We start from the raw sequence: 23,542 nt of genomic DNA, 5'->3' as shown, positions 1-23,542 counted from the left end.
CTCCGGCGCGTCTATTATGCTGCCGGGGCCGGCGAGCCAAAGAGGAGCCGGCCGCGCGGGCCGGGAGGGGACGGCCGCCGGAGCCGCCGAGGCCAAGTACGCCTTTCTCTTGCTTCCTTGCGCGCGCGGACCGGCGGGCGGCGCGGGTGGCGGCGGGCCGGGCGGGGCGGGGAGCGCGGCCCCGTACACCCCGCGCAGGCCTCCGGCGCGTCCGGGGAGCCGGGCGCCCGGGACGCCGTCGCCGCCTCCGCCTTTGTGCGCGGCCACGATGCAACAAAGCGCGGCGGCGGCCCGGGGTCGCGACGGCGGCGGCGGCGGCGCGGGCCCCCTCCCCTCTGCCCGCGCCCTCCCGGCCGCCCGCGTCCCGGGCTCGGGGGCGTCGCCGCGGCCGGGGCGCGCAGCCCAGAGTTGGCACGGCCTGCGCGCCCCGCGCCAGCGATCTCCCGTGCGCCCTCCCTCACGGAAAGGATTTTTCCCCCTTTCTTCCGCCCGCCATCTTTCGAAGGGGGGATCGGGGCGGATGTGGAGGGGAAGGTGCGCTTCGGCGCCACTTTCCCCGCGCCCCGTTCCCCGCGCCCGTCCCGCCCGTCCTGGCTCCTGGCCGCGGGGCTCACGCGGGGGCCGTCGCCGCGGCTGGGGCGGGGGGCGAGGCCGGGCCAGGGAGCGGGCGGCGTGGCGTGGAGGCCGCTTTCTCCAGAGTTAGGGGCCCGAGCTGACTTTGAGCCCTTTGGAGTTGCTGGGTCGTTGCAGCGCGGCCAAGAGGAGACCCAGTTCCCGTTTTGAAATCAGCCCGAAAAGCGCTTAATCCGGGCAAGGCTGAGTTGCGGGAGGAGCGGGGGTGCGTGCCCTCCTTCCCATTCAGGGTGGGCCGCGGCCTGACAGCACGGCACAAGCCCATCGGGGAGAAGTGCCCACCCCAAACCTCACTCGGCCCCCCGGCCCTCGTGGACTCCCCGTGAATAAAGCTGGGGCTCGGGGGAGTCCTCTTCCTCCACCGGTTGCTCATCCGGGGGCAGGCCGGGGTGGAGGTCTTGGGCCGCCTCCTTTCCCTCGGGGCTAGGGGGCAGTTTTGGAAAGATGAAAGTGGGGGCACGGAACCGGTCCGCCTGGAGACCCACGTGGGGCGGTCCGGTGGTCCATCCTGAGGGTTCCCGCAATTGGGCCCAGTCCCTGACCATTCTGCGATCCTTCATTTTGGCTGAAAGCTTTCTACCCAGAAGTGCATGACTGGGGCTGCCCCCGTGTGTTCCCTGGGTTGTGGCTGCAGAGTTAATGGGGAGGTGGTATTGGGTATCAGTGGGCAAACTGGCTGGAGGGCGGAAGGCAAGTAAATGAAGGAGTCGCTCTGGCCCCTCCTCCTCGTGCCCCCCCCACAAGTGAAGACGAAGAAGAAAGTTTTTGTTTGTTTGTTTGTTTTTCTTTTTTAATCCTGCTTTTGTAGGCTTTCCTCCTGACTCTTTCTTTAAATAGGGGTTCTTTTCCTGGGTCCATGGAGTGGCCCTGGGGAGATCCTGAAATCTACGCAAAGTTGCCTGGGCGGCATGTCTCCTGGGGGAGTAGTTGGCTTTCAAGGGTATCAAGAAAAGGCCTGAACCCGTGCAAGGCTGTCTTCAGGAGTTAGGGACCTCCTTCCCTCCCTCCCTCCCTCCCTCCCCCCCTCCCCCCCTTCCCTCCTCCCCACCTCCCTCCGTCCTCTGGCAGCCCTGAGTGCGGCCTCTCATTTGCAAATAAAGCTCTGTGTTTGCCCTTTTCTGTCTTGAGGCCTTGATGTGTGCTGGTGGTTACAGATCGGGAGAGATAGGGCATACGGCATCTGGGGCGGGCGGTGTGGGCCATTTCGCTTTGACCTTTCTGGTAACCTCGGGGGCCCCAGGACTCTGGAATCCCGCCCCAAGCAGCTTCTCAGAAGCTTCGATCCAGTCCCAGCCCTGCCACGGGGACGTCCGGGGAGGAGGGACGGGCAGCACCAGGTCAATTTTTGTTTTGTTTTTAGAAAGTGGAGTAATTGCTTTCTCTCCACCCCAGCCCGCGCGTGCTTGGGAAGTGAGCTCTGAATAAAGGGAGAGGATTTGTAATTATTCTGCTCCTGCCTGCCTGGCCCAGCAGAGTGGTCACGGGCAGAAAGTGAAAGTGGGGGGTGGTGGCGGGGTAAAAAGTGAACCGCCTACCGCCCGCCGCAGCCGGCGGCTGCTCCTGCGCCCTCTGCCTCCAGGCTGGCGAGTTGCCAGCTGCCCGAGCCCTGCGCCGGGCAAGCGGCGAGGCGCACGGCCATTTCCTGGTTCTCGGCGGCAGAGCTTTCTCTGGGGAGTGCTGGCCGCGGCCCCGAGTGGAGTGCTTGGTTCGGGACCAGCAGGCCACCTCCGCGGGCCGGCCCCAGCGTCTGCCTGGCTCTCCGTCCACCGCTGGTGGGCCCTGTTCTCCTCGGGAGAGCGGGTCTCATCCAGTGGGTCCAGGGGGAGCTGGGCCGGGTCGGGAGTGGGGGGGCCCACCGCCCCCCAGCGAGCGGCTGCACCTGGCCGCTTGCTTCAAGCCTCTGTGCAGGTCGCTGGATTTTCGGGGCGGTCGTGTGGGTGGGTGAGTAGCCTGGTCTGCCTTTCCCGTCTCCCCACGTGATGGCCCAGCTGTAAAGTGACGGAACCCCCAGGCAGGGCCCACAGACCCTACATTAGCAGGTCAGTATCTAGTCAGCATTCCTTGCTTCCGAAGGAGACTTTAGTGAATTGTGGCAGAAAGCAGCATCCTGCTTGCTGTATACCTGCCTGCTGGGAACTTGTCAGGGCAGCTCCTGCTTGGGAGCCCGCCCGCCGTCCCACCCGAGGCTCTGCCCCCTGGTTGCAGCAGGTGTCAGAGCAGCGCGCAGCGGCCCGGTGTGCTTGGCTCGGGGCTGCTGGTAGGTGCCCAGGTGATGAGTGGCTTGTTGCACCTCCTCAGCCGCCCCGCCCCGCCCACTGTGAATCCCTTTGGCACCCGCACCCCTGCTCCTGTGGTCCTGCCTCTGAGAAGCACGGGCCTCTTAAAGGCAAAGCGTCAGTTTCTGGATCTGGAGTGGAGATGACGGTTACCTGTGTGGGGGTGTCTGTCCAGAGCCCGGAGACTCTGCTGTGTCAGTGCTGTGGGTGAGTGTTTATTTCTTTTGCCAGGTTTTAACTATCCCACAGGAGAATCAGTTCTCAACCTAACTCCTTTTTTAGGGTCTTTATAACCTCAAGTTAGAACCGGCAGGTGCATTTGGGGGGAAGCCCCCCTCCCTCCCCGCTGCAGTACTGGGAGGACCCCCTCCACCTGCCTCCTGCACCAGAAGGGAACGAGGTGCCTGGGAGAGTCCTTTCGCCGCTGCTTGGGAACTGCCACTTGGGAGCGGGGTTGGGGGGGCTTCAGGTGCCCCAGTGGGGTTTTTCTGCCAGTGCTGGAAGCTGGGCTCGGTGACCCGTGTGGCAGCGTTTCCACAGTGGTGTTCAGGAGTGTGGTCAGGAGAGTGTTCGGGGGGCTGGGGGTACCTGTGTCACAGGTGCCAAACCGTCGTGAGGAGCTGGGGCTCCAGGGTCCCCGCCGAGGTCCCCGGTACATGGGGGCAGGAATGTCCTCGTCTCCTGTGAGGCCGAATGCGCGTCGCGTGGCTGGACCCTCGTGACGCATTATCAGGAGGAGGCGGAGCTTGGGGGCAGCCTGGCCTGACGGTGTCTCAGGGATGAAACTCAGGGGCAAAGGGAAAGGAAAGGCAGGAACGGGGCGCTGCCCAACTCCAAGCCCGCTTGCGCCGTCGGGCAGAGCCGTGGAGGTGCCAGCCCGGTGCTGGAGGCTGCTTGTTAAGAGCTGGGGCCCTGCTGGCTGTGCACCCCAGATAAGGCGCACACCCACCCTGTGCTCTGTTGTTTTAGCTGCCGCCAGGCTGTCCTACGTCTGGGGTGGGGAGACACCAGTGACCGTGTGACTGTCCCCTGGGATGACAGACACTCCCTCCCCACGCCCCACAGGCTGGGAGAGGCCGCAGAATGCCCTTGGTAGGCATGCGAGCACTCGGCTGTGGGAAACGTCCCAGGACGGCGGGCCAGGGTGCCCAGCCCTTGGGAGCCTGAGCTAAGCCTGGTGCTGGTTGCTGGGGCACGGCCGCCTCCCTGTGCTCCGGAATGCATGCCGGTCCCTCTCCAGGGCTTCCAGGCTCCGGACAGCCCTCCCATGGGAGCACCTGCTGTTCTGGAAAGGCGTGGGAATGTGTTTGTGTTGGGCAGGGTGGGGGAGGCGAGAGCCTAACTCAGACCCTGGTTTACGGAGGCTGGACCATCCCATCCTCGGCCCCGCTCTGGGCTGGCGCCGGTGGGCTACCCCTCCTGCCGCTGACCCCGAGGGGCAGCTAGGGGGAGGGGTGGGGAAGGCTGGCTGCCCCTCGACATCAGGATCCGGCAGTGGTCGGGGGCTCCCAGCCTGCTTGCCTGCCGCTGTGCCTCTGGGCTCCGTGGCCTCCCAGGCCCTCTCTGCCTCATGTCCCATCTGTTAGGTGGGGTGATGGGGTCAGAGCTTCCTTCCGAGGGCTTCTCCTTGGGGTCTCAGGTTGAGAGGGACCTGGGGGGACAGCCATTTCCGTGGTCTGGTCTGGGATCCAGTGCCTGGCTGGGGGTTTTCAGGGTTGCTAATGCACAGGCGTCGGGCGTTGAATGGGGGGTGTTCTGTTGGGACAGGCACAGAACACCCCCCGTGGGTGATGACAGCATGCCGAGCCTGGGTGCTCGCAGGGCCGGGTCCCCCTGTAAGTTCATGTGACCCCCTGACCCCTAGCATCCTTTGTGGGACCGACTGACCCAGAGAGGATGGTCCCCCCTTTCCCTCTCCAAGACAAAGTGTGGCGCCGGTCACGCTGTCCTCACTCACTGTGTCCCCTGAGGACCTTCCCCTTCGAGTGGTGGGTCCCTCACCCCCCTCCCAGGAGCCCCATGGAGCTTTACATGCCCCCCCGCCCCCGACACACACACACACACACACACATCACACATCGCTGGTACAGCAGCTTCTTGTGGTTTTTCAGTTGGTTTTTCTTTTGGGTAGCTTGGTTGAAAGGTGGGAGGTGACAGAGCCTCACAGAGGTGACGGGGGGGGGGGCGGCTGGCCTGACCCCCGCCGTGAACAGTGAGCCCCACTCAGCAGGGCTGGCGACGCCCACCAGAGCTGGTATCTCGGGTCCACGGTGAGGCCGATGTTCTGGCCAGAAAGGAAACCTTAAGAGGCTGACTTCCCCGAGGGGGGCTGGCAGGCTGGGGAGAAACATGGGGCGTCAGGGAAAACCGGATGGAGAAGGAGGCTTAGGTGCTTGGGTGCCGGGGGTGCAGAGCTGAGAGGACACGGTGGCGTCAGGAATGGGGACCACGGCCGCCGGCCCCTCAGTGGGCCAGGCCGGGTGACTTAGGAGACCCCTCAGGCCTTGGGGTGCTGCAGACGTTCCGTGGGACCGATGGGGTCCCTTGCCGGTGGGGAGCAGAAGTGATCCAGACCGGCGGTGGGCTTGGGGCCCTGGTCGGGGCCAAGGTGCTCCGGGCAGAGCCCCTTCGGGGGCAGCTGTGGTGGCACTGCTTCCTGCCCGGGCAGGGGGTGGTGGCCAGCAGGGCCCAGTGTGCGGAGGGCCCCCGTTCGCCCACCTAACGTCCCCTGGGGCCCCACGGGAGGAGGCAGTGGGCTCCGTCTGTCACTGAAGCCGACCCTGCCTGCACGGATCCTGTTTCCTGAGGCCCGGCTGCCCGGGGGCACAGGAGCTGGGGCGGCGGGCCTGGCCCCTTCCTGCAGCTTGCCGCCCCCTGTCTCTGCGGGATTGTCGCAGGAGCTCCGAGAGGCGGTGGGGGAGTGGTTTTTTTTTAAATAAATTTATTTGTTTTATTTATTTTTGGCTGCGTTGGGTCTTCGTTGCCGCACACGGGCTTCTCATCGTGGTGGCTTCTCTTGTTGCGGAGCACGGTCTCTAGGTGCACGGGCTTCAGTAGTTTTGGCACGCGGGCTCTGTAGTTGTGGCACGTGGGCTCAGTAGTTGTGGCACGCGGGCTCTAGAGCACAGGCTCAGTAGCTGAGGTGCACGGGCTTAGTTGCTCTGCGGCACGTGAGACCTTCCTGGACCGGGGCTCGAACCCGTGTCCCCTGCATTGGCAGGTGGATTCTTTTTTTTAAAAAAAATAAATTTATTTATTTATTTTAATTTTGGCTGCGTTGGGTCTTCGTTGCTGCGCGCGGGCTTTCTCTAGCTGCAGCGAGCAGGGGCTACTCTTTGTTGCGGTGCGTGGGCTTCTCATTGAGGTGGCTTCTCTTGTTGCGGAGCTTGGGCTCTAGGCACACGGGCTTCAGTAGTTGTGGCTCATGGGCTCTAGAGCGCGGGCTTCAGTAGTTGTGGCACATGGGCTTAGTTGCTCCGCGGCATGTGGGATCTTCCCGGACCAGGGCTCGAGCCCGTGTCCTCTGCATTGGCAGGCGGACTCTTAACCACTGCACCACCAGGGAAGCCTGGCGGGTGGATTCTTAACCACCGTGCCACCAGGGAGGTCAGGTAGAGGAGTCTTTGGGTTTGGGTGGACGGCCTTGCTCACAGCCTGGCTCTGCTTCTGACTGGATGGCCTCGTGCCCCTTGATCTCTGAGCCTCTGCCCCCCCACCTGGAAAGTGCAGCCCACGTGACCCCCACTGACGCCAGGATGGGGCCCAGGGAGTTGGGGCCGTGTAGCGTGGTGCCCCCCAGGGGTACCTGACTCACCTGACCCCTGAGCCACGCGACTCAGGAAGGCTGTTCTCGTTTCCCGCAGGGCTAGTGGGTCTGAGCAGGGCAAGAATGGAGGCGGAGGGAGCGCAGGCCCTGCCCCTCCCCGCCCCACGCCCCAGGATGGAGGAGTCAGTCCCTGGCTTTTTTCCTACCTCTGACCACCCCTCTGAATGTCAGCACCCCCTACAAGCCTCCCCTCCTTCCTGAACCTGGCTCAGGACTTCCCTCTTCAGGCCCAACGCCCTCCAACCTAGGAGCCTCCTGAGGACCCCCTCCACCTGCCTCCTCCTCTGACCCCCAGCCTCATCCCCGCCCCCGTGGCTGGAGGCCCTTCCCCTGATGCTGGTGAGTGAGGCTCCTTCTGCCCTTCCGTCCGGCACCCTCCATCTAGCATCCCCCCAACACCTATCGGGGTCCAGGCTGCCCCGGCGTGCCCTCCTCTGCCTGCTGTGGTCCTGTCTGTGGCAGGAGGGCTGGAGCTGCTGCTGCTGCATTTTCAGGGTGTTTCCCACAGTGGCACCTGGACAGAGGTCCCCACTCTCTCCTTGTTTGTCCAGGACGCTGAATAGCCCTGGTGTCCAGGCTCCTCTGATGTGTCCCTCTGGGCTGAGCGAGCCTACAGGGGCCGGTTCTCTGCATTTTCTTTCGGATTCCAGTTCCCCAGGGGGGAATGAGGTGGGCCCCAGGGGATGAGTCCAAGGGCGGGGAGATGGCCATGACCTCCGGGTCCGCCTGCCCCAGAGCCGGGGACTCTCGGGTCCCCCTCCCCCGCTCTGCAGCCAGGTGTGTCCAGCTCAGAGTCCCTCACGGAGTGGCGAGTGTGTGACTCCGGAGGGTGGGGTGACCGGCCCGTGTCCCCCGCCTGCCGCTGGCCGGCCATTTGGCTTTCTGGATGCTTCTTCAGGATCCCGCCAAAACCCCCGTCTCTGGGTTTTCTCTTGCTGTTCAAGGGCTTTTGTGGTTTGTCTGAGCATTTCCTCTCTGGGCGGTTTCAGATCCTCTCGCTTCGAGGGAAGGTTGTCTTCATTCTGACCTTCACCCCGTTTGTGGTGCCGCCTCCCGCCCCGTCGGGCAGCCCTGGGAGGTGGGGGTGGGGGGGGATTCTCCGAGCCTCGCTTTCCCGTCTGAGGAGTGGGGCCCCGTCCCTGCCCTCGGCCTGGGTGTCCCCGCGCGGTGCGCACCACCAGCCGGGCCAGCGGATCCTCAAGGCTCCTTTCCAAACCCCACCTCCTAGAAGGCTGGTTTCCAGCCCGGCCAGTGTGGAGCGGGCCCGGTGGGCTGTGACGCCGGTGAGATCGGGCTGCACGTCTTTGCCCGCAGGAGATGAGACACCCCCGTCCCGCTGGGGGCTGGGGGGTGGTGCAGGTGAGACTTGGTAGCCTGCAGGTTTTATACATCTGGGTTTAGGGCGCTGGGCTGTGTCACCTGCACTGCCCCACCCGGTCCCGGGTTATCCTGCCTGAGTCCATCTCCCCCCACCCCCCCACCTGTAGTCCTTTTCCCTGCCAGGCGGGGTGGGGGGGACAAGGAGTAGGGTCATGTCCCCCAAATATCGCTGTTGCTGTGGTGGTGGGCAGTGCAGGGTCCTGAGCACCCAGGGAAAGGGGGCATCACCCTCTTCTTGTGGTGGGGCAGGGGCTTTCCAGTGTGGCCAGTCGAGAGACAGCAGAGGCCCCCAGGGTGCTCATCTTCTGCCACGAGCACCCCTGCTCCGTCCTGTCCCCTCCAGACCCCCGCTCATTTCAGCCCCCTTCCCACCTCCCCGTTATCACGAAGCAAGCTCCAGGCACATTTCCTTCGTAAGACGTTTGGTGCCCGCGTCTAAAAGACAAGGGCTTTTTAAGAGTTATAAAAAGCCACAGCACCACCGTCAACCCCAGAGCGTTGACGTTGGATCCCAAAGATGGTCAGAGAGACAGTGTTGAAGTAAATGCCTCTTGCCTCACTGCCCGGCAGGTGTTTCTCACAAACTGGCCCAGGGCAGGCACTGGGGTCGGGCGCCACCACCTCGTCTGCCCCGGCCATCCTCCCCCCAGGCCACGTGGGGGCCGGGAGGGGTCCCGGGCTGGGCGGAGGATCCGACCCCCGTGATGGGCTGCCTTCCTCCGTTCCAGCTGTGACCCCAGAACACTACTCTGGGGGGTGAGCTTTTCTCCTGATTCTTTTGCGATGAAAGCTGACCCTTGACAGCTGATACAAGGCTGTCTGTGGTCCTTTTTTACTCTTAGACTGAACATTTGTGTGTTTCCCTGCAGAATGTCGTGTCTGATTTGGTATGTTATCTCAGACCCAGGGGGCTGGGGGTGTCTCTGGGAGACCCCCTCCCCCTGCCCCACGGAATGGTGCACTCGCTGGGTTCTGAGACCGGAAAGGTTCACTCAGGACACGCCTGGCTCGGGGAGAGTGGCTGTCAGGCTCTGGCCTGTCCCATGAGGCCGGGGGGCGGTGTTTGCTCCCCCTGTTCCCAGCGGGCGATTCCTTCTCGTGTCCGAGTTGTGGAGAGGGGATGTCAGGTGTTCCCAGGGCTCACGGGCTGTCCCAGGAGGGTGGGCGTCTGTGGGGGCTTTGCTCCTGCCCCCAGGGGGCAGCTCGACAGTGTGGTGAGAGCCTGAGCTGACACGCCACCTGTGAGCTCTGGGTGCCACGGGCTGACTGGGGGACCCGGGGTGGGGTCCCAGCCGGACCTTCCGTCTGCTCCTTCTGTGGCCCCTCGTGGTGTCTCCGCCCAGCCTCAATGGCTTGAAACATGGGAACAGGCCGGACCCTTCTGGTACCCACCCCCTGCTCTGAATTTGCCTTGTTTCCCTTGATTTGGGGGCCTGTGGGCACCCCACTGGGATTCCCTCGAGGAGGAGGTCTGGCGGCCCCCATGGCAACTTTGGGTCCCCAGCTGGTGAGGCCTGGTGGGCAGGGTGACCAGGCCTCTCTCCTGGGTGGGGCCTGGCATGGCCTGTGTTCCCACATGGAGCCTAGGCCTGCTGGGCCGAGGAGACCACGTGAGGGGCCAGCGCCCGCCAGGAGGGGACAGGCCCGGGGGGAGCTGTGGGGAGGAGCAGGACGCTTCCTCGTTCTCCGATGGACAGGCCGCCTCTGTCTGCACCTTTGTCGTCTCCTGCCCGGCTCCCCGGTTCCGGCCAGGGCGCCTCAGCTGGGTGGCCTGTGGTTCCCTGCCAGGACCATGTGGAGTCGGGAAGAGGGTGACGGGCTGCTCCTGGTGCTCTGGGACGTGGCGGCTGGGAGAAGTGGGAAGCTGCATCTGTGTTTTAAACGGATCCATCCCATTGCACAGGCTGGGCCCATCCCAAGTGTGACCTCATTGTGTCTTCATGGCACACAGAGGTGGGTATCTAGGGACCCTCGGGCTCTGTCCCTTTGCTGTGGCTCCTCCCCGCGTGGCTTGGGAACCACGGGCACCTCCTTTTTTCCGCCCGAGGGGCCAGTGTCACCCAGCTCTCTAACCACTCTCCGTGATGTCCCTGGCCTCCCACGTCCTCGTGGGTGGGGAGCCATGCCTCCATCCGTGGGGCTGCGTTGGGGGCACTAGACAGCTGATGGCCATGCTGCCGGGGCTCAGCCAGGAGGGGAGCTGGGATTTGAACCCCAGTGTGGCAGGCCCAAGTGGGCACTCCCCGCCGACCTTCTGCATGGTCCTCGTGTCTGGGGCCCTCTTTGCATCTCTGGCCGGAAGTTAGGATCAGACCAGGGACTTGGAGGGGCACTGCTGGCCTGTGCCTGCCCCCAGGGCTCGCCAGGTAGCCTTGCTGTTGGTTGCAGTGGGGTCACCTGGTTCCTTAGCTGCCCGGCTCCTCCTCTCACCCTGTGTCACCCGTGATGCCAGGAGCCAGTTCGGGGAGGCACGGGGTCCTGGGCTTATGTCCCTGAATCTCCATGTGGGTACGCTCAGGAAAGAGCCCAGGGATGGAGGAGCCTCAGCTTTGTCATCTGTGCGATGGGCCTGGTCACTGACCTCATAGGATCACATGGTGTCTCACCCTCAGCAGAGGTTTGAAGGGCTCTTGGCCGTGGCCGACCACCCAGTGTATTTCTTGGTGCTTCTCCAAGAAGCACGGTGAGAGTCTGTTCCTGTGTGGCTGGGGGACCCTGGGCGTGGGTAGTGGGGGACCCCCCCCCGCAGTCTCCCCTTCCTGGTGTTTCAGACCCCCATGTCCCTCCACACCTCTTGTCCGTTAGTGGTATCGGTTCAGGGCTGAGCCCTGTGAGAGGGTCAGCTGGTAGACGGTTTAAGTTCCAGCTTCTCTCTGGAAGCCGCCTGTGCCTTCCGGTCTCAGAATGTGGCCCTGACCCCTGCCCAGACCGGGAGGCTGACGGACAGCACAGCTGCTGGCGGCGGGGAGCGTGGGCGGCACCCTTGGCGTCCATCCTCGTCCCTCTGCTGCCCCGACAGGTGGGCGCTGAGGGGATTTCTCGGCCTTCCAGGCGACACGGGGGCGGCTGACCGCGCCTCCCACTGGTGGCCCTGCCGAGGGCGAGCCAAGACTTCGGGGGCGTCGCGGCCCCCGGATTTCCCCTGGACGGAGCACACGGGGCTGCCTGGCCTGTCCCCAGACTCTGGGGCAGTGTCCCCAGGCCCAGAGGAAGGGAAACGAGCTCTGAGATGCTTGGCTATGTTTGTACATTTTTCCAAAAGAGAAATCCCTTTACACTTTTCTCTTTTTGCAAAAGTAACACGTTCTTAAAAAGAAAAAAAAAATCCACCGGTTCAGAACCGCCAGCAGAAAGGGAGGAAGCAGCCTTGGGGCCCGTCTGCTGTGGGTGTGAGGTCCTGAGGGCTGGGGGCCTCCATCATCTTCCTGCCCCTCGTGGGAACGTCCTGAGGCGGCGTGTGGCCTTCTGCATTCCCATCCCTGCTCAGCCGGGGTCTGGTTTCCTCGGGGTCGCTGTTGGGTCTGCGGGATTGCGGGACAGGCAAGGCCAGGCTCTCGCTGCGGCTCCGCTTGCCCTGGATGTGCCGGCCCTGAGGTCTGCGCTCCGTGTGAAGGAGTGAAGGCTGTGCCCCAGCAGGGAGCTGCGTGGCCCCTTTACTCCACCCGCCACCCCAGAGGGGACAGCGCGGGGTGACCTGTGCGACCCGTATGTCCCACCGGAGAGGGTCATGCCCAAGTGCCCCGGCTGTCCCTTGCCCGTCTCCTCCCCGGCCACGCAGCCCTTCCCAGGAGATGGGTCCTGGCTCCTGGGATGGAAGGGGCTTGGGGAGGGGGGTGCCCCCCCAACCTCTCACGCTCTAGCTGCCTTTCCTTCCTCCCTGTTGAGCTGGTGCCCAGGCTGCCGGGGACAGAGGACAAGCCAGGCGCCTGCCTCTGCCGTGGGGGGTGCTATGTGGCACCACCTGACAGGGGACACCACGACCCCCGCGGTCATCCGCACGTTCCTGCAGGCTTCTGAGTGCATGGGGGGACCCCCGCCTCGTCCCAGTGGAGGTGCTGGGGGCAACATTCCTGTTTGCAGAGAGGGGGAGGTCCCATTGCCACGTGCCGTCCCCCAGGCCGTGGGGCATCCAGCACCTTTTGCATGTGTCGCCTCTAGACCTCACAGACCCTGCTGGGGTCCCAAGTGTTTCCACACCTCGGGACTCCCTGTGGCCTGGGGTGAACGCTGGCATTCGGTGAGCATGTGCCGGGCCAGGCCCTGGGCTCAGAGCTTAGCCACGCAGTCTGGGACCGCCCGACTCCGCCTCGCAGCCGCCGGGTGCTCACCCCACGACGGGGACGTGTCCTGTGTTTGCTGCGGGCTTCCTGCTCAGCCGCGGGGGTGGGGTAGTCGGTCATTGGCCAGAAGAGGGAGGCAGTGCAGAGGCCAGGCTGAGGGTCCTGACGGCGGCCCCGGCACGTCCCCGCAGAGAGCTGTGTCCATCTGTCCTTGTGCTCGGAGGAGGCCGGTGTGCTGTGTGCCGCCCGTTCCCTGCTCCCTGGACCGTGCAGCAGTAGCGCTGGGTACTGGGTACTGGGCATCTGCCCACCCGCCCCACATCTGGCGGCCCGCAGTGCACCGGGCCGGCATCTAGGGTGGGGGTGTGTGATGGGAACAGGGTGCATCCTCCCCTCACGGATCCCGGGTCCCCCCACGTAGGGAGCCGCTGCAGCCGTCCCGGCAGGACCGTGCGGCGATTGGTACGTGTCCAGCACTGACCCGAGCGCTCTGCGTTGGATCCCTTTAGTCTCACAGAGCCCCGTGTGGACACGGGGACCAGATCCCACGGCTGGCGAAGGGCAGAGCTGGGTTTGCGAACAGGAGCCTGGCCCCGGCATCTGCTGTGCACCCCTGAGCTGCCCGGGCTCCAGGAGGGTCCGGGAGGCCCTGGCGGCCGGTGGCGTTGGGGCAGAGGCGCCAGAGGAGGAGAGGGAGGGAGGGCGCGGGCCTGCGCAGCCACAGCGGCCAGGACAGCGAGACGAGCCACTGGCCAGAGCCGGACAGGCAGTGCGGGTCTGGACAGGAGCCCCGTGTGGGGCAAGGCCGTCGAGGGGAGGGCAGGCCCGTGGGAGGTTCGCAGAGACCCCAGCAGGAGGCGGTGGTGCTGGGCCAGAAGAGGTCAGACCTGCTGGGGGTGGGGCTCGAGGGTGAGCGCTCCGGCGCTTTTCCGTCTGGGGGCCCGGCGGGCACGGCCGCCCTCTGTACGGAGCTGCCCTGGGGGCCAGGGCGCTGCCCCGGGTTGGCAAGACGGGGGCGCATGAGAGGCGCCGCTCGCCCGGGGAGAGCGTGGAGGAGAGGGGCTGCAGGCCCCCAGGACAGCGGGCGGGTGGCCCCTAGGGGTGCTCCAGAGCATTCCTCCGAGGAAGGGCGGGCAAGCGGGGCAGGTTTGCTCGGTGGCGAGATGTGCGCGACGTCTGGTTCGAGTCCTCTTCCCTCTTGGTCGGGGGGCGCTGAGGAGGCGCTGGCTGGGGTTTAACAAGCCGGCATGGGGGGCCCTGGTCTGTACCTCGTGCTGATGACCGTGGTGTAAGCACGCCCACGTGGCACAGCAGGCTGCCGGCAGGACGTCCGTCAGCCAGCTCGAACACTCTCCCAAGTTTTAACGATCTGCTTTCGCAAGTCGTAGAGGGCGTGCTTCCAGCGGCCGACACGCGCTGCTGTGTCCTCCCAAAGGCTGGCCCCCAGGCGGGCCCTGCCACCCAGCCCAACCCGGCTCAGTCCCGTGACAGATGCACATAAATACCTACGGGGTCGCAACGTGCACAGATGCCGCCCGGGTCCAGATTTCGTATGCAGCCCCCAGGGCATTCTGTGGCCTCAAGTGACATTGGGGCCACTGACTTCCTCCCAAGACGTGGGGTTTTGATATTGGGGGCGGCCCCTTCATCCTTTACGGCACAACATTTTTCTTGGTGCTAGTCGGTCTCCTGGTGACACACGTGGGGCAGTGGCGGCCGCTTCCTTCCCAGCTCCACGCTCAGAACATTCCGAGAGTCGGGGTGTGGCCTTGCAGCCCCTCACTCGCTGAGGCTGCCGGCTCCCATCGCCTTCTCCCACCCCCCTCACCCCGATTGGCCGAGGGCCCAGCCACCATCACAAACCAGAGCCCGTGCTCATGGTTACATTAGAACCTTCATCGGTGGCCTCACTCAGAGGGCCCTTGCCCTGTGTGGTCCACGTGTGCCGGTCCCCGTGTGCCCGTCCACGTCGTAGCCCTCTACGTGTGGATCATTCCCTAAAAAGTTGCGACGGTCAAGAGCAGCAGGCGGCTGGTGGGCAGTGAGCCAACAGGGGCCCCCACCTGCACGGCCGCCGCCCCGCCTGCCCAGGTGGCACCTGCTGGCATTCTGTCCCGTCACCTGTGTCTCTCCCTGCCCCAGCCTGAGGGCAGCAGTGGGTGAGTGGTTCTCTGACAGGTGAGGGTTGGCCTGACCGGGGGCAGCGCGCCAACGTGGCCTCACACGCCCGCGCGGCTGTGCTCGGGGACCCAGGCGAGATGGAGGGGCCTGGGGTGACCGGCCGTTCCCTGCTGTCCCTCCTCCCCCGCAGGTGCTGCCTGGCTGGGCCCAGACATGGGATGTCGCACCTCGGCGGGGAGCACAGAGGAAGCCAGGGCCTCGCCGAGCTGCTGCCGTGACGGCCAGTGAGCGAGCAGCCGGAGGATGTCCACCACGACGACGGTCGCCCCTGCGGGGATCCCGGCGGTCCCGGGCCCCGTGAACCCGCCCCCGCCGGAGGTCTCCAACCCCTCCAAGCCTGGCCGCAAGACCAACCAGCTGCAGTACATGCAGAACGTGGTGGTGAAGACGCTCTGGAAACACCAGTTCGCTTGGCCCTTCTACCAGCCCGTGGACGCCATCAAGCTGAACCTGCCCGTGAGTGGCCCCCTACCCGCCGCCCCTGCCCCTCCGCGGGCCCGACTCCTGGGAGGACGGCCCCCCTGGTCTTGGCAGAGATGGTGCCTGGAGGCGGCTGGTCCTGATAAGCCAGGCACAGCTCAGGACCCACAATGACCAAGTAGCAGAGAGGATACTTAGGCGAGTGGGGCAATGGAGGGCGGCTGCCCAGGTGCAGGAAGCGGGGAGAACCCGTGGCCTGTGGGGGGATGAAGGGGGAGGCGGCGATGGGGCTGAGGCCTAGAGGCTCACCTGTGTCTTCATCCTGTGCCCGGCACTGTCCTGCAGAATGATGCGTCCACACCTGAAACCCTGTGCTCGAGAGGGGTGTGGCCCACTTTCCCAGGGTTAGCGCCTCAGCTGCATGCCCGGTGCCGACCTGACCATCTGACGGCTTTCTCTTTTGGACCCAAGTAGAGAGCCCCTGAGTCCTGTGAGGGGAAGCCCTGGGCCAGCGCTTGGCGGCCTGGGTCCTGGGCCAGCTTGGCCCCCGGGCCCTGTGGGCCCCCAAGTGAAGTTTGGAATCTGGGGAGGGGTCTCAGCCCCACCTCCGGAGCCTAGAACAGCTCTGGGCTCTGCCCCAGCTCTGTGGGTCTGTGCGTCCACACAGGACCCTGCTTAGGCCAGGGGCTTGGCAGGGATTATGCTGGCCGAGCGCTCGCCCCAGACCTCACGCCCACCTGCCCTCAGGTGAACAGAAACTTGGGTCCAGCCCTAGTACCCAGATCCCTGAGGAGACTGTCTCCTGCACGATCTCTGTACTTGGGAATCGCAAAAGTCGTCATGAATTTGAATCCAACAGTAACACCCCTGAAAATCTCTTTCTTAGGATTATCATAAGATAATTAAAAACCCAATGGATATGGGAACTATTAAGAAGAGACTGGAGAATAATTATTACTGGAGCGCGAGTGAATATATGCAGGACTTCAACACCATGTTTACAAATTGTTATATTTATAACAAGGTAAGAAGACGGTGTGGCGTGGGCCCTGCACGCCCCTGTGAGCTGCCCCCGGCCCGGGGAGGCCTGGGGTGGAGGGCCAGCCTGGGGTTGGCCGGTGCCCGCCGGGCTGGGCACTTTGCACAGCTCTCAGACAGGCCCAGGGTGCATCCCAGCCTCGCACTCAGCCCTTGTCTGGCCGCGATCCCCTTGTGCGGGCCCCACAGGCCACGCGTTTGAGCGGTCGCCTTGTGTGTGGACTGCCCTCCCCCCCGGCCCCGTCCCCTGCTCCAAGGAGGGAACATTAAAACAGCCTTTTTTTGGAGGGTGTTGATACATACCAGACGCTTTAAAAAGTCCACACGCTTGGACCTTTTTTCCTCCGTGGGACGGGATGAAGGGTGGTTTTTATCCTTTGTGTTTTTTGAATTCTTCCAAGAGTTTCCACGTTAAAATATATTATTTTTGCCTCCCTCCTGCCCTGCCACATCCCTTCACAGCTTTCTAAATAAATATTTTTCTTGAGCAACCACCATGTGTTTGTCTGCTGCAGACACTCGGCTCATTTCCAGCAGGTAACCTTGCCTCTCCTGTGTCTTCAGCCCACAGATGACATAGTGCTCATGGCCCAAGCCTTAGAGAAGATTTTTCTGCAGAAAGTGGCCCAGATGCCCCAGGAGGAATTTGAGTTATTACCCCCTGCTCCAAAGGGCAAAGGCCGGAAACCAGCTTCGGGAACCCAGAGTGCAGGTAAAGGGGTGGATCGTGCAGTCCTCTCCACCTCTGGCAGATGGGCAGGGTGCCGATGACAGCGTATCTTCTGAGGGTCCCTCCGCCCCTCTGGGCTCCGTTTTCCTGACCCACTCTGCAAGGTTGGGTCAGTGATGACCAGAGCTCCGGGCACCGGGCCTCTGCTGTGTGTGGCCTGCAGGCCTGGTGACCTTTGCTCCGGGCAGGGATCGTGCTCCTGCTGTGTTCCTGCGCTGCCCATCTCCCACCCCCCTCACCCCCCAGCTCTGAGGACACCTCTTCTGGAAGCCACACTGTCCCTTTGTCCCCTCTGAGGAATTTGCCTCTTCAGCATGCTTTGTGTTCTCTGTGGCCTGTCAGGGAGCGGTGGGGGTTAGGGTCAGCACGGGGGGTGACCTTACCTGGTCCGGGAACCTGGAGCAAAGGTGCACCCCGATGGTGAGCTTCCTGGGCGGCCCAGCCCTCCAGAGAGGCCAGGGTGTTTCACACTCACAGACGGGGCTGAGGCTGGTTACCTGTGGAACCCGAGTCAACCCCCTGGCTCTTCCTTCCGGGCTGTGCGCTTTGTCCTGGCTCACTCATTTGGACCACGGAGGCAGCCACGATGAGAGCCAGGGTCTCGGCAGGAGGGGCTCCGCTGGCACCCGGCGGGCCCTGGCTGGAGGGGATGGTCCCGGCAACGTCCAGAAGCATCGCTGGTGGAGCCGGGTCAGTTCAGCGTCCTTTCCTTTGTCCTCAAGGTACGCAGCAAGTGGCGGCCGTGTCCTCTGTCTCCCCGGCCACCCCCTTCCAGAGCGTCCCCCCCACGGTCTCCCAGACGCCCGTCATTGCTGCCACCCCTGTGCCAACCATCACTGCAAACGTCACGTCAGCCCCTGTCCCCCCGGCTGCCGCCCCGCCCCCGCCCGCGACGCCCATCATCCCCGTGGTCCCTCCCACGCCGCCCGTCGTCAAGGTGAGCTTCCCCCGGGGGCATCCTGGACGCAGGCGGGTGCGGGGCGGGCAGGAGGGCGCTCCGCCGCTTTCCCCTGGCACCGACCGCTCGTCGGGCGTTGGGCGTATGTGCCTTTGGACGGGTCCCCTCCCCCGCCACGCCCACGAGGTGGGCCACGGTTCCTGACACCGACAAGGAGCCCGAGGCTCGGAGCGGCAGGTCACACAGCTGGTGAGGGCGGCTGCGCTTGAGCCCCAGCTTCGCCGGCCTTTGCAGGGCGTGGGCCGAGGCGGGGGGTGCAGAAAGGAGGGGCGTCCCGGCCCTCGCCGCCCGCGCTTGCGCTCGGATTGCCTGGGCGTGGGGAGGGCGGTGGCGGCCTCCGCCCGCTCCTCGCGGCCGCCATGAGTGTGCGCGCACGTCCCTCCCCCGGCTCCCTGGGGGCTTTCCACGGCCGGGCCTGGGCTCCGAGCGGGCGCTCCCCGCGAGATCCGGGGCCAGCGAGGACGGCTGAGTCTCCTGCTCTGAGCAGGCCCCCGCGCCGGCCACTGATGTGTATCGTCTTTTCCGATTTGACCCTCACAGCGAGCGACCCTCTGGGGCAGGCAGTATTTCCCCCATCTTACAGATGAGGAAGCAGGCGCTCAGAGGGGTTAAATGGCTCCCCCAAGGTAAAATGCCATCTCCATCGCTTTCCTCTCCCCCGTGGCCTTCACTGCCTGTACTCGGGCGGCGCCTGGCCCGGCCGCCTCACTCAGCTCCCGGCTGTCTTGGAGCATGTCCCGTCTGCCATGGCCCAATGAGCCCACGGGCCCCGTGGCACCTGCTTGGCCTCCGTGGGCGCCCGTGAAGTGTGTGTGGGTGGCTGGCTCGTGCCCGCCAGCCTGGGGGCAGCGGCTTGGCTGGGGCGGCGACTTTGGTGGCGCTCAGACGGCAGACCCCCGTGAGGCCGGCGGCCCAGGTGCGCCTGGCTCCCAGGGGCTGCTCCGTCCGCCCGAGCTGAGGGGAGGGGAGCCCCCCGGGCTGGCCTCGGGGTCACAGCGACCCTGGCCACCCAGGCACGAAACACGCTTTCATGCACTGGACACACCCACCAAGTGCTCGTTGGTCATTTCAGTGTTTCCTCCCCGGTGGGAAGTAGCTCTGTGACGTCTGCTGCCCTCAGGGTCAAGTCCAGCTCTGCCCAGGCACTTAGCCCCCCGGAGTCCTCGGTCCCCAAACTTGTGCTGCTGCTTGTGTTTCCCGGCTGGGCCGCTGCCCCTGCCCCGCCCCCCGCATGCTCCTCCTGCACCCCTCGTCCCGTGGCTGCCACTGTCCTGGGAGCGCCAGCTTTGAGGCCCGCGTCTGGGACGCCCCTCTGGCCTTTGACCAGCGGGGGTCCTCTCGTCCCTGCTGTCCCCAAGCCCCAGCCCCACTTGGCGATGGTCCCAGTCACGGTGCCACCTCGGTTGTGCGAGTCCCTGAGCCGCGGCCCAACCCTGGGCGCGGGCGGGCCGTGTGCTGCATCTCACACTGCTGTGGTGGTGAGCGCCCGCCGTGACGGCGCAGGGCCTGGGGTCTTGGCGGGTGGGCGGGGCCCAGGGACGGCCCGGGGGTAGGTTCGGAGTCCAGCTTCACCACTGCCAGCTGTGTGACCTCGGGTCGGCAACGTGGCCCCTCTGAGCCTCGGCGTCCTGCGTGGCGCGGGGCCCCGGGAGGATGGCCACGGCCATGCATGTCCTCGCTTCGCACGGTGCCCGGCAGCTGGTCCGCGCTCCAGGGGCGCCACCGCAGCGGTTCTGATCCCGGATCCCGGGGCTCACTGTTGTTTTGCTGTCGCAGAAGAAGGGCGTGAAGCGGAAAGCAGACACGACCACGCCCACGACGTCCGCCATCACCGCCAGCCGCAGCGAGTCGCCCCCGCCGCTGTCGGACCCCAAGCAGGCCAAGGTGGTGGTGCGGTGGGAGAGCGGGGGCCGCCCCATCAAGCCACCCAAGAAGGACCTAGAGGATGGCGAGGTGCCCCAGCACGCGGGCAAGAAGGGCCGGCTCTCGGAGCACTTGCGGCACTGCGACAGTATCCTCAGGGAGATGCTGTCCAAGAAGCATGCGGCCTACGCCTGGCCCTTCTACAAGCCAGTGGATGCCGCGGCCCTGGAGCTGCACGACTACCATGACATCGTCAAGCACCCGATGGACCTGAGCACCGTCAAGGTACGCGGGCGGCGAGCCGGCCGGGCCCGCTCCCCGTCTGGGCGGCCCCTGGCATCTGCAGGGCGGCCTGGCGTCCCGAGCGGCTGTCGCGGTGCTGGTGTCTTATGCCAGCCTGGGGGCAGCTCGGTAGGCTTGGGGCATCGCCCGGCTCCCTTGGCCTGCCCTCCAGCAGCACACGGGGCCTCAGGGCCGGCCTGGGGCCCTGGCGTGGGTCTGGCAGGGTCGGGGAGGAAAGTGTGCTCTGCCCTACGCTCACGGGACCGGCAGCTTCCTGGTCATCTGTTCCTCTTGAGCCGGTCTCGTCATCTCGTTCACTTTCATCCCAGTGCGTTTGCAGGTCTTTGTCATAATGTTAGGCAAGGTGGCCCTTTCCCACGGCCCAGCCCCTCCCTGGACAGAAGTGGGCGCTGGAGGGGGTGGTGGCGGAGCTGAGACCAGGAGCCCCGGCCTCCCGATTCCCGCAGCAGGGTCTTCCTGCACTGGGGGCTTCCCCCTTGGCTTTTGTGGGGTTTCCTCCAGGTCAGCTCAGTTGTGTACAAGCAGAGAAGAGCAGGTCTGGGCCAGGCAGAGATGGAGAAAATTCCCCGGCTGGCAGCGGCAGCCTCGAGGGCAGGGGACCCGGGGTCTTCCCTGAGTGCATGCAGGAGGGCTTCCTGAGCCCCCGTCGGGCTTGGGCCCCAGCACGGCTGCCCTTCCTCGGTCTGGATCAGTCTCTGACGGTCTGAGGAACGTCCCTCGCCATTGGACCGTTACCTGGAACGGTAACCCCACAAAAGGGGCAGGTGGTTTCTTTGCACCCATGGGGTCTGGGCCCTGAGCCGCTGGGTTCAGTCATTCTGCCTCGAGTACCTGTCTGGGGCGGACTCTCCTTAATGGAAGTCTTTCTCCCCGCCAAGGGACAGGACAGACCTGGCCACCTAGGGCAGTGGTTCCCGGGGAACTGGCTGAGTCAGGAGGGCCTGGCTGGGCTGGGTGACTGAGCAGCTTCGTCACCTTCTCTGATCCACCTCCTGACTGCGAGGGCAGGGCTCCGGCTTTCTTGGACTCGCTCAGTGCTGCAGTGGCCCTGTTCCTACTGGGAGCCCAGGGGTGTCAGCTACTTTTCTTTGACTGATTTTTTCTTTTAATTTGTGTGAGTAAGATAGGAACAGAGGGTCAAAAATCCAAGCAAAGCAGAGGTGGGTGGAGAGAAGACCTAACCTCTGGTATCGTTGCCACCCTTTCCAGAGATGTTTCTAGCTAATGGTTTGGTTCCATCTCTCTGGATTAGCTCCTGGCTCAGGCTGGCTCTTTCCAGCAGGTTTTGACTGTGGGGCAGTGGTACTTGGGCTCCCACATGCACCAGGAAAGTGGCCGGCTGTCAGATTAGGGCCAGAGTCTGAGAATCTTACAGAAGTTGAGAGGGTCTCGGGTGCCCATTTCTCCTTCCTGGCTGAGCTACCCCAGACTGGGGAGGCTGTGCAGAGGGCTGGAGCTAGGCAGCCCCAGTGCTGTTGGAAGCTCTCCAGGCGGGGCAGAGGAGGACGGTTTTGTCCTAGGCTGTAGAGTCTGACCACCACCAACCCCTCCATCGAGGCCAGGACTTTGTTAGTCTAGGTGCCGGCGAGGTAGGTGGTTAGGCTCCAGCTCACAGTGTCCTGCTGCAGCAGAGCATGGCCCCCAGCATGAGCGGGCGCCTCATACCCCCGACACGAGGTCCTTGACCGATGAGCTCATATCTGTGTGAACCCGTCTAGGCGTGGGGAGCTCTCTCCCTCGAGAGCCGTTGCCCCGTCTGCCCCGATCTTAGCTGCCACATTGTGGTCCCTGGCTGGCTGCACTTCTGTCCCCACATGCAGAGCCAGTCATCCCGTGCTCCCGGCGGGGCAGTGGGACGACCTGGTGCTCTGTGAAGCAGGCTAGCTAACAGCACCTGAATTCTCAGGGGAGAAAATTAAATGTCTCATTCTGAGGACTGAGTAGCCCCCTAAACTGGTAGAGAGTGACTTTTCACCACAAGTTGCTTACTCCCCACCGGAGCTCCTGCCAATGGGGATATCGGCGTGTGAAAAGTTAGCCGAAACGTAGAGCTGGGGACTTTGGTTGCGGGAGCTGGGACTTTTGGGAGCACCTTTTTCTTTCTCCCAGAGTGTCAGCCTCTCTGTGGGGTCCTGGACCCTCCCCTCCAAGCCCTCGGGGCCACCCTTCCACCTTCTCCCTGGGCTCCCAGACGAGGTTTCGGGCTGGCGGTGGACATGCGGAGGGTCCCGAGGCACAGCGGTGCCCTCACGCCCCGTGGCTTGTGTGTTACAGAAGAAGATGGACAGCCGTGAGTACCCAGACGCACAGGGCTTTGCAGCCGACATCCGGTTGATGTTCTCCAACTGTTACAAGTACAAGCCCCCAGACCACGAGGTGGTGGCCATGGCCAGGAAGCTGCAGGTAACCCCAGGTGCTCTGTGTGGGGAGGGATCCCCTGGGCACAGGAGGGATCAGCAGCTCAGGGCAGGTGCCCAGGAAGGACATGGGTGTCGGGGAGGGCATGTCTCCCAGGGGAGGTGTGGGGTCGAGGGGTGGGGTGTCTGGGGACCTAATCCACGGGCACGTTTCCCCTGAGCGGCGGCCAAGTGGAGGCCAGGCCCCGAGCCTGCTCCCCAGGGACGCGATGGCCAAGAGGCCAGTTTCTGCCTCCTGGGAGCTGCAGGCTCAGGTGGGCAGCGGCAAGCAGCTGGGGGCTAGCAGGCATTCTAGCCAGGGCAGAGGCGGAGAGAAGGCAGACACCCGTTGCCCTGCACTTCACCGCGGGCCGAGGGCCCTTTGTCAGGAGCCTGCCTGTGAGGCCCGTGGGCGTCGTAGTGGGGGACGGCTGTTTGTGCAGCCTGTTGCTTTCCCGACCACAAGGCAGATGGCACGTGGGAACAAGGAACAAGGATGTTTTCAAAGACTGGTAGGATCTCTAAAACATTTTTAAAGTACATGTCATTGATAAAGATAAATACTCGAAGGTTGTGTAATACAACAGATTAATCTTTGAGAAGAGAGAATTTATGCTGTTTTGAAAACTATGGCTGCTCAGATTTACTGCCTAATTCTATAAGACGATTTCTCTAAAAAATACACATTATTTCAAACACTTATTGGCTGTGAAATAAGTTAAGGATATTTCAAATGGCTTGTCTGCACAGAAAGGTGAGATGTAGGGAATCACAGAAAGTCGAGGGGAAAATAGGTCAATATATACATTGCTATATGTTGAACTAAGCCTTAGGCCTGCAAAAATGTAGAGGACCTGAGCCTTAGAATCTTACAAGTAAGCTGGAATCTTTAAAAGTTCAAATCTTTATAAGGAAAAAGATTTATTAAAATGAATAATCATGTGTTTTATATGACATCAGAAGATCAAAACAATAAACCCTGAAAACATAGAAAACAGATAAATAAAGATATGAGCAGAATTTAATACAACAGAAAACGTATAAAATTCAGGTGATGTAGTAAGTCTAAAGAATATTTTTGAAAAGATTTAAAAGACACACTTTGATTAAGGAAAACAAAAACATAAGTAAAGAATATACAGAGACAATCAGGACAATGTTATAGCAGAGAATATCTGAAATGCCAGTAAATTTGAACATTTTTGTAAAGTGGACCATTTCCTAGCTCCTAAAGTTTAACAAAACTGACACAAGAGGA

At 63.5% G+C, this 23,542-nt stretch overlaps 1 protein-coding gene across 1 annotated transcript; it reads left to right on the top strand.

The window, feature by feature from the left end:
- On the top strand, window positions 1–22,588 carry LOC308609662 (bromodomain-containing protein 3-like; the record flags this gene model as incomplete). The annotated part of the gene is made up of 8 exons (XM_081223388.1): window positions 1–96; window positions 14,707–15,032; window positions 15,883–16,020; window positions 16,599–16,746; window positions 17,487–17,701; window positions 19,499–19,870; window positions 22,163–22,291; window positions 22,508–22,588. Exons 2-8 carry the CDS (start codon window positions 14,820–14,822, stop codon window positions 22,586–22,588), a joined length of 1,296 nt encoding a protein of 431 aa, XP_081079514.1. The 5' UTR covers window positions 1–96; window positions 14,707–14,819.
- Window positions 22,589–23,542: the final 954 nt, after the last annotated feature.

The sequence above is a fragment of the Mesoplodon bidens genome, assembly GCF_964165515.1.
Source record: "Mesoplodon bidens genome assembly, chromosome: Y".
Lineage (NCBI taxonomy): Eukaryota > Metazoa > Chordata > Mammalia > Artiodactyla > Ziphiidae > Mesoplodon > Mesoplodon bidens.
Note: the sequence above shows the minus strand (reverse complement) of the source record. Positions and strands in the feature narration are given on the sequence as shown.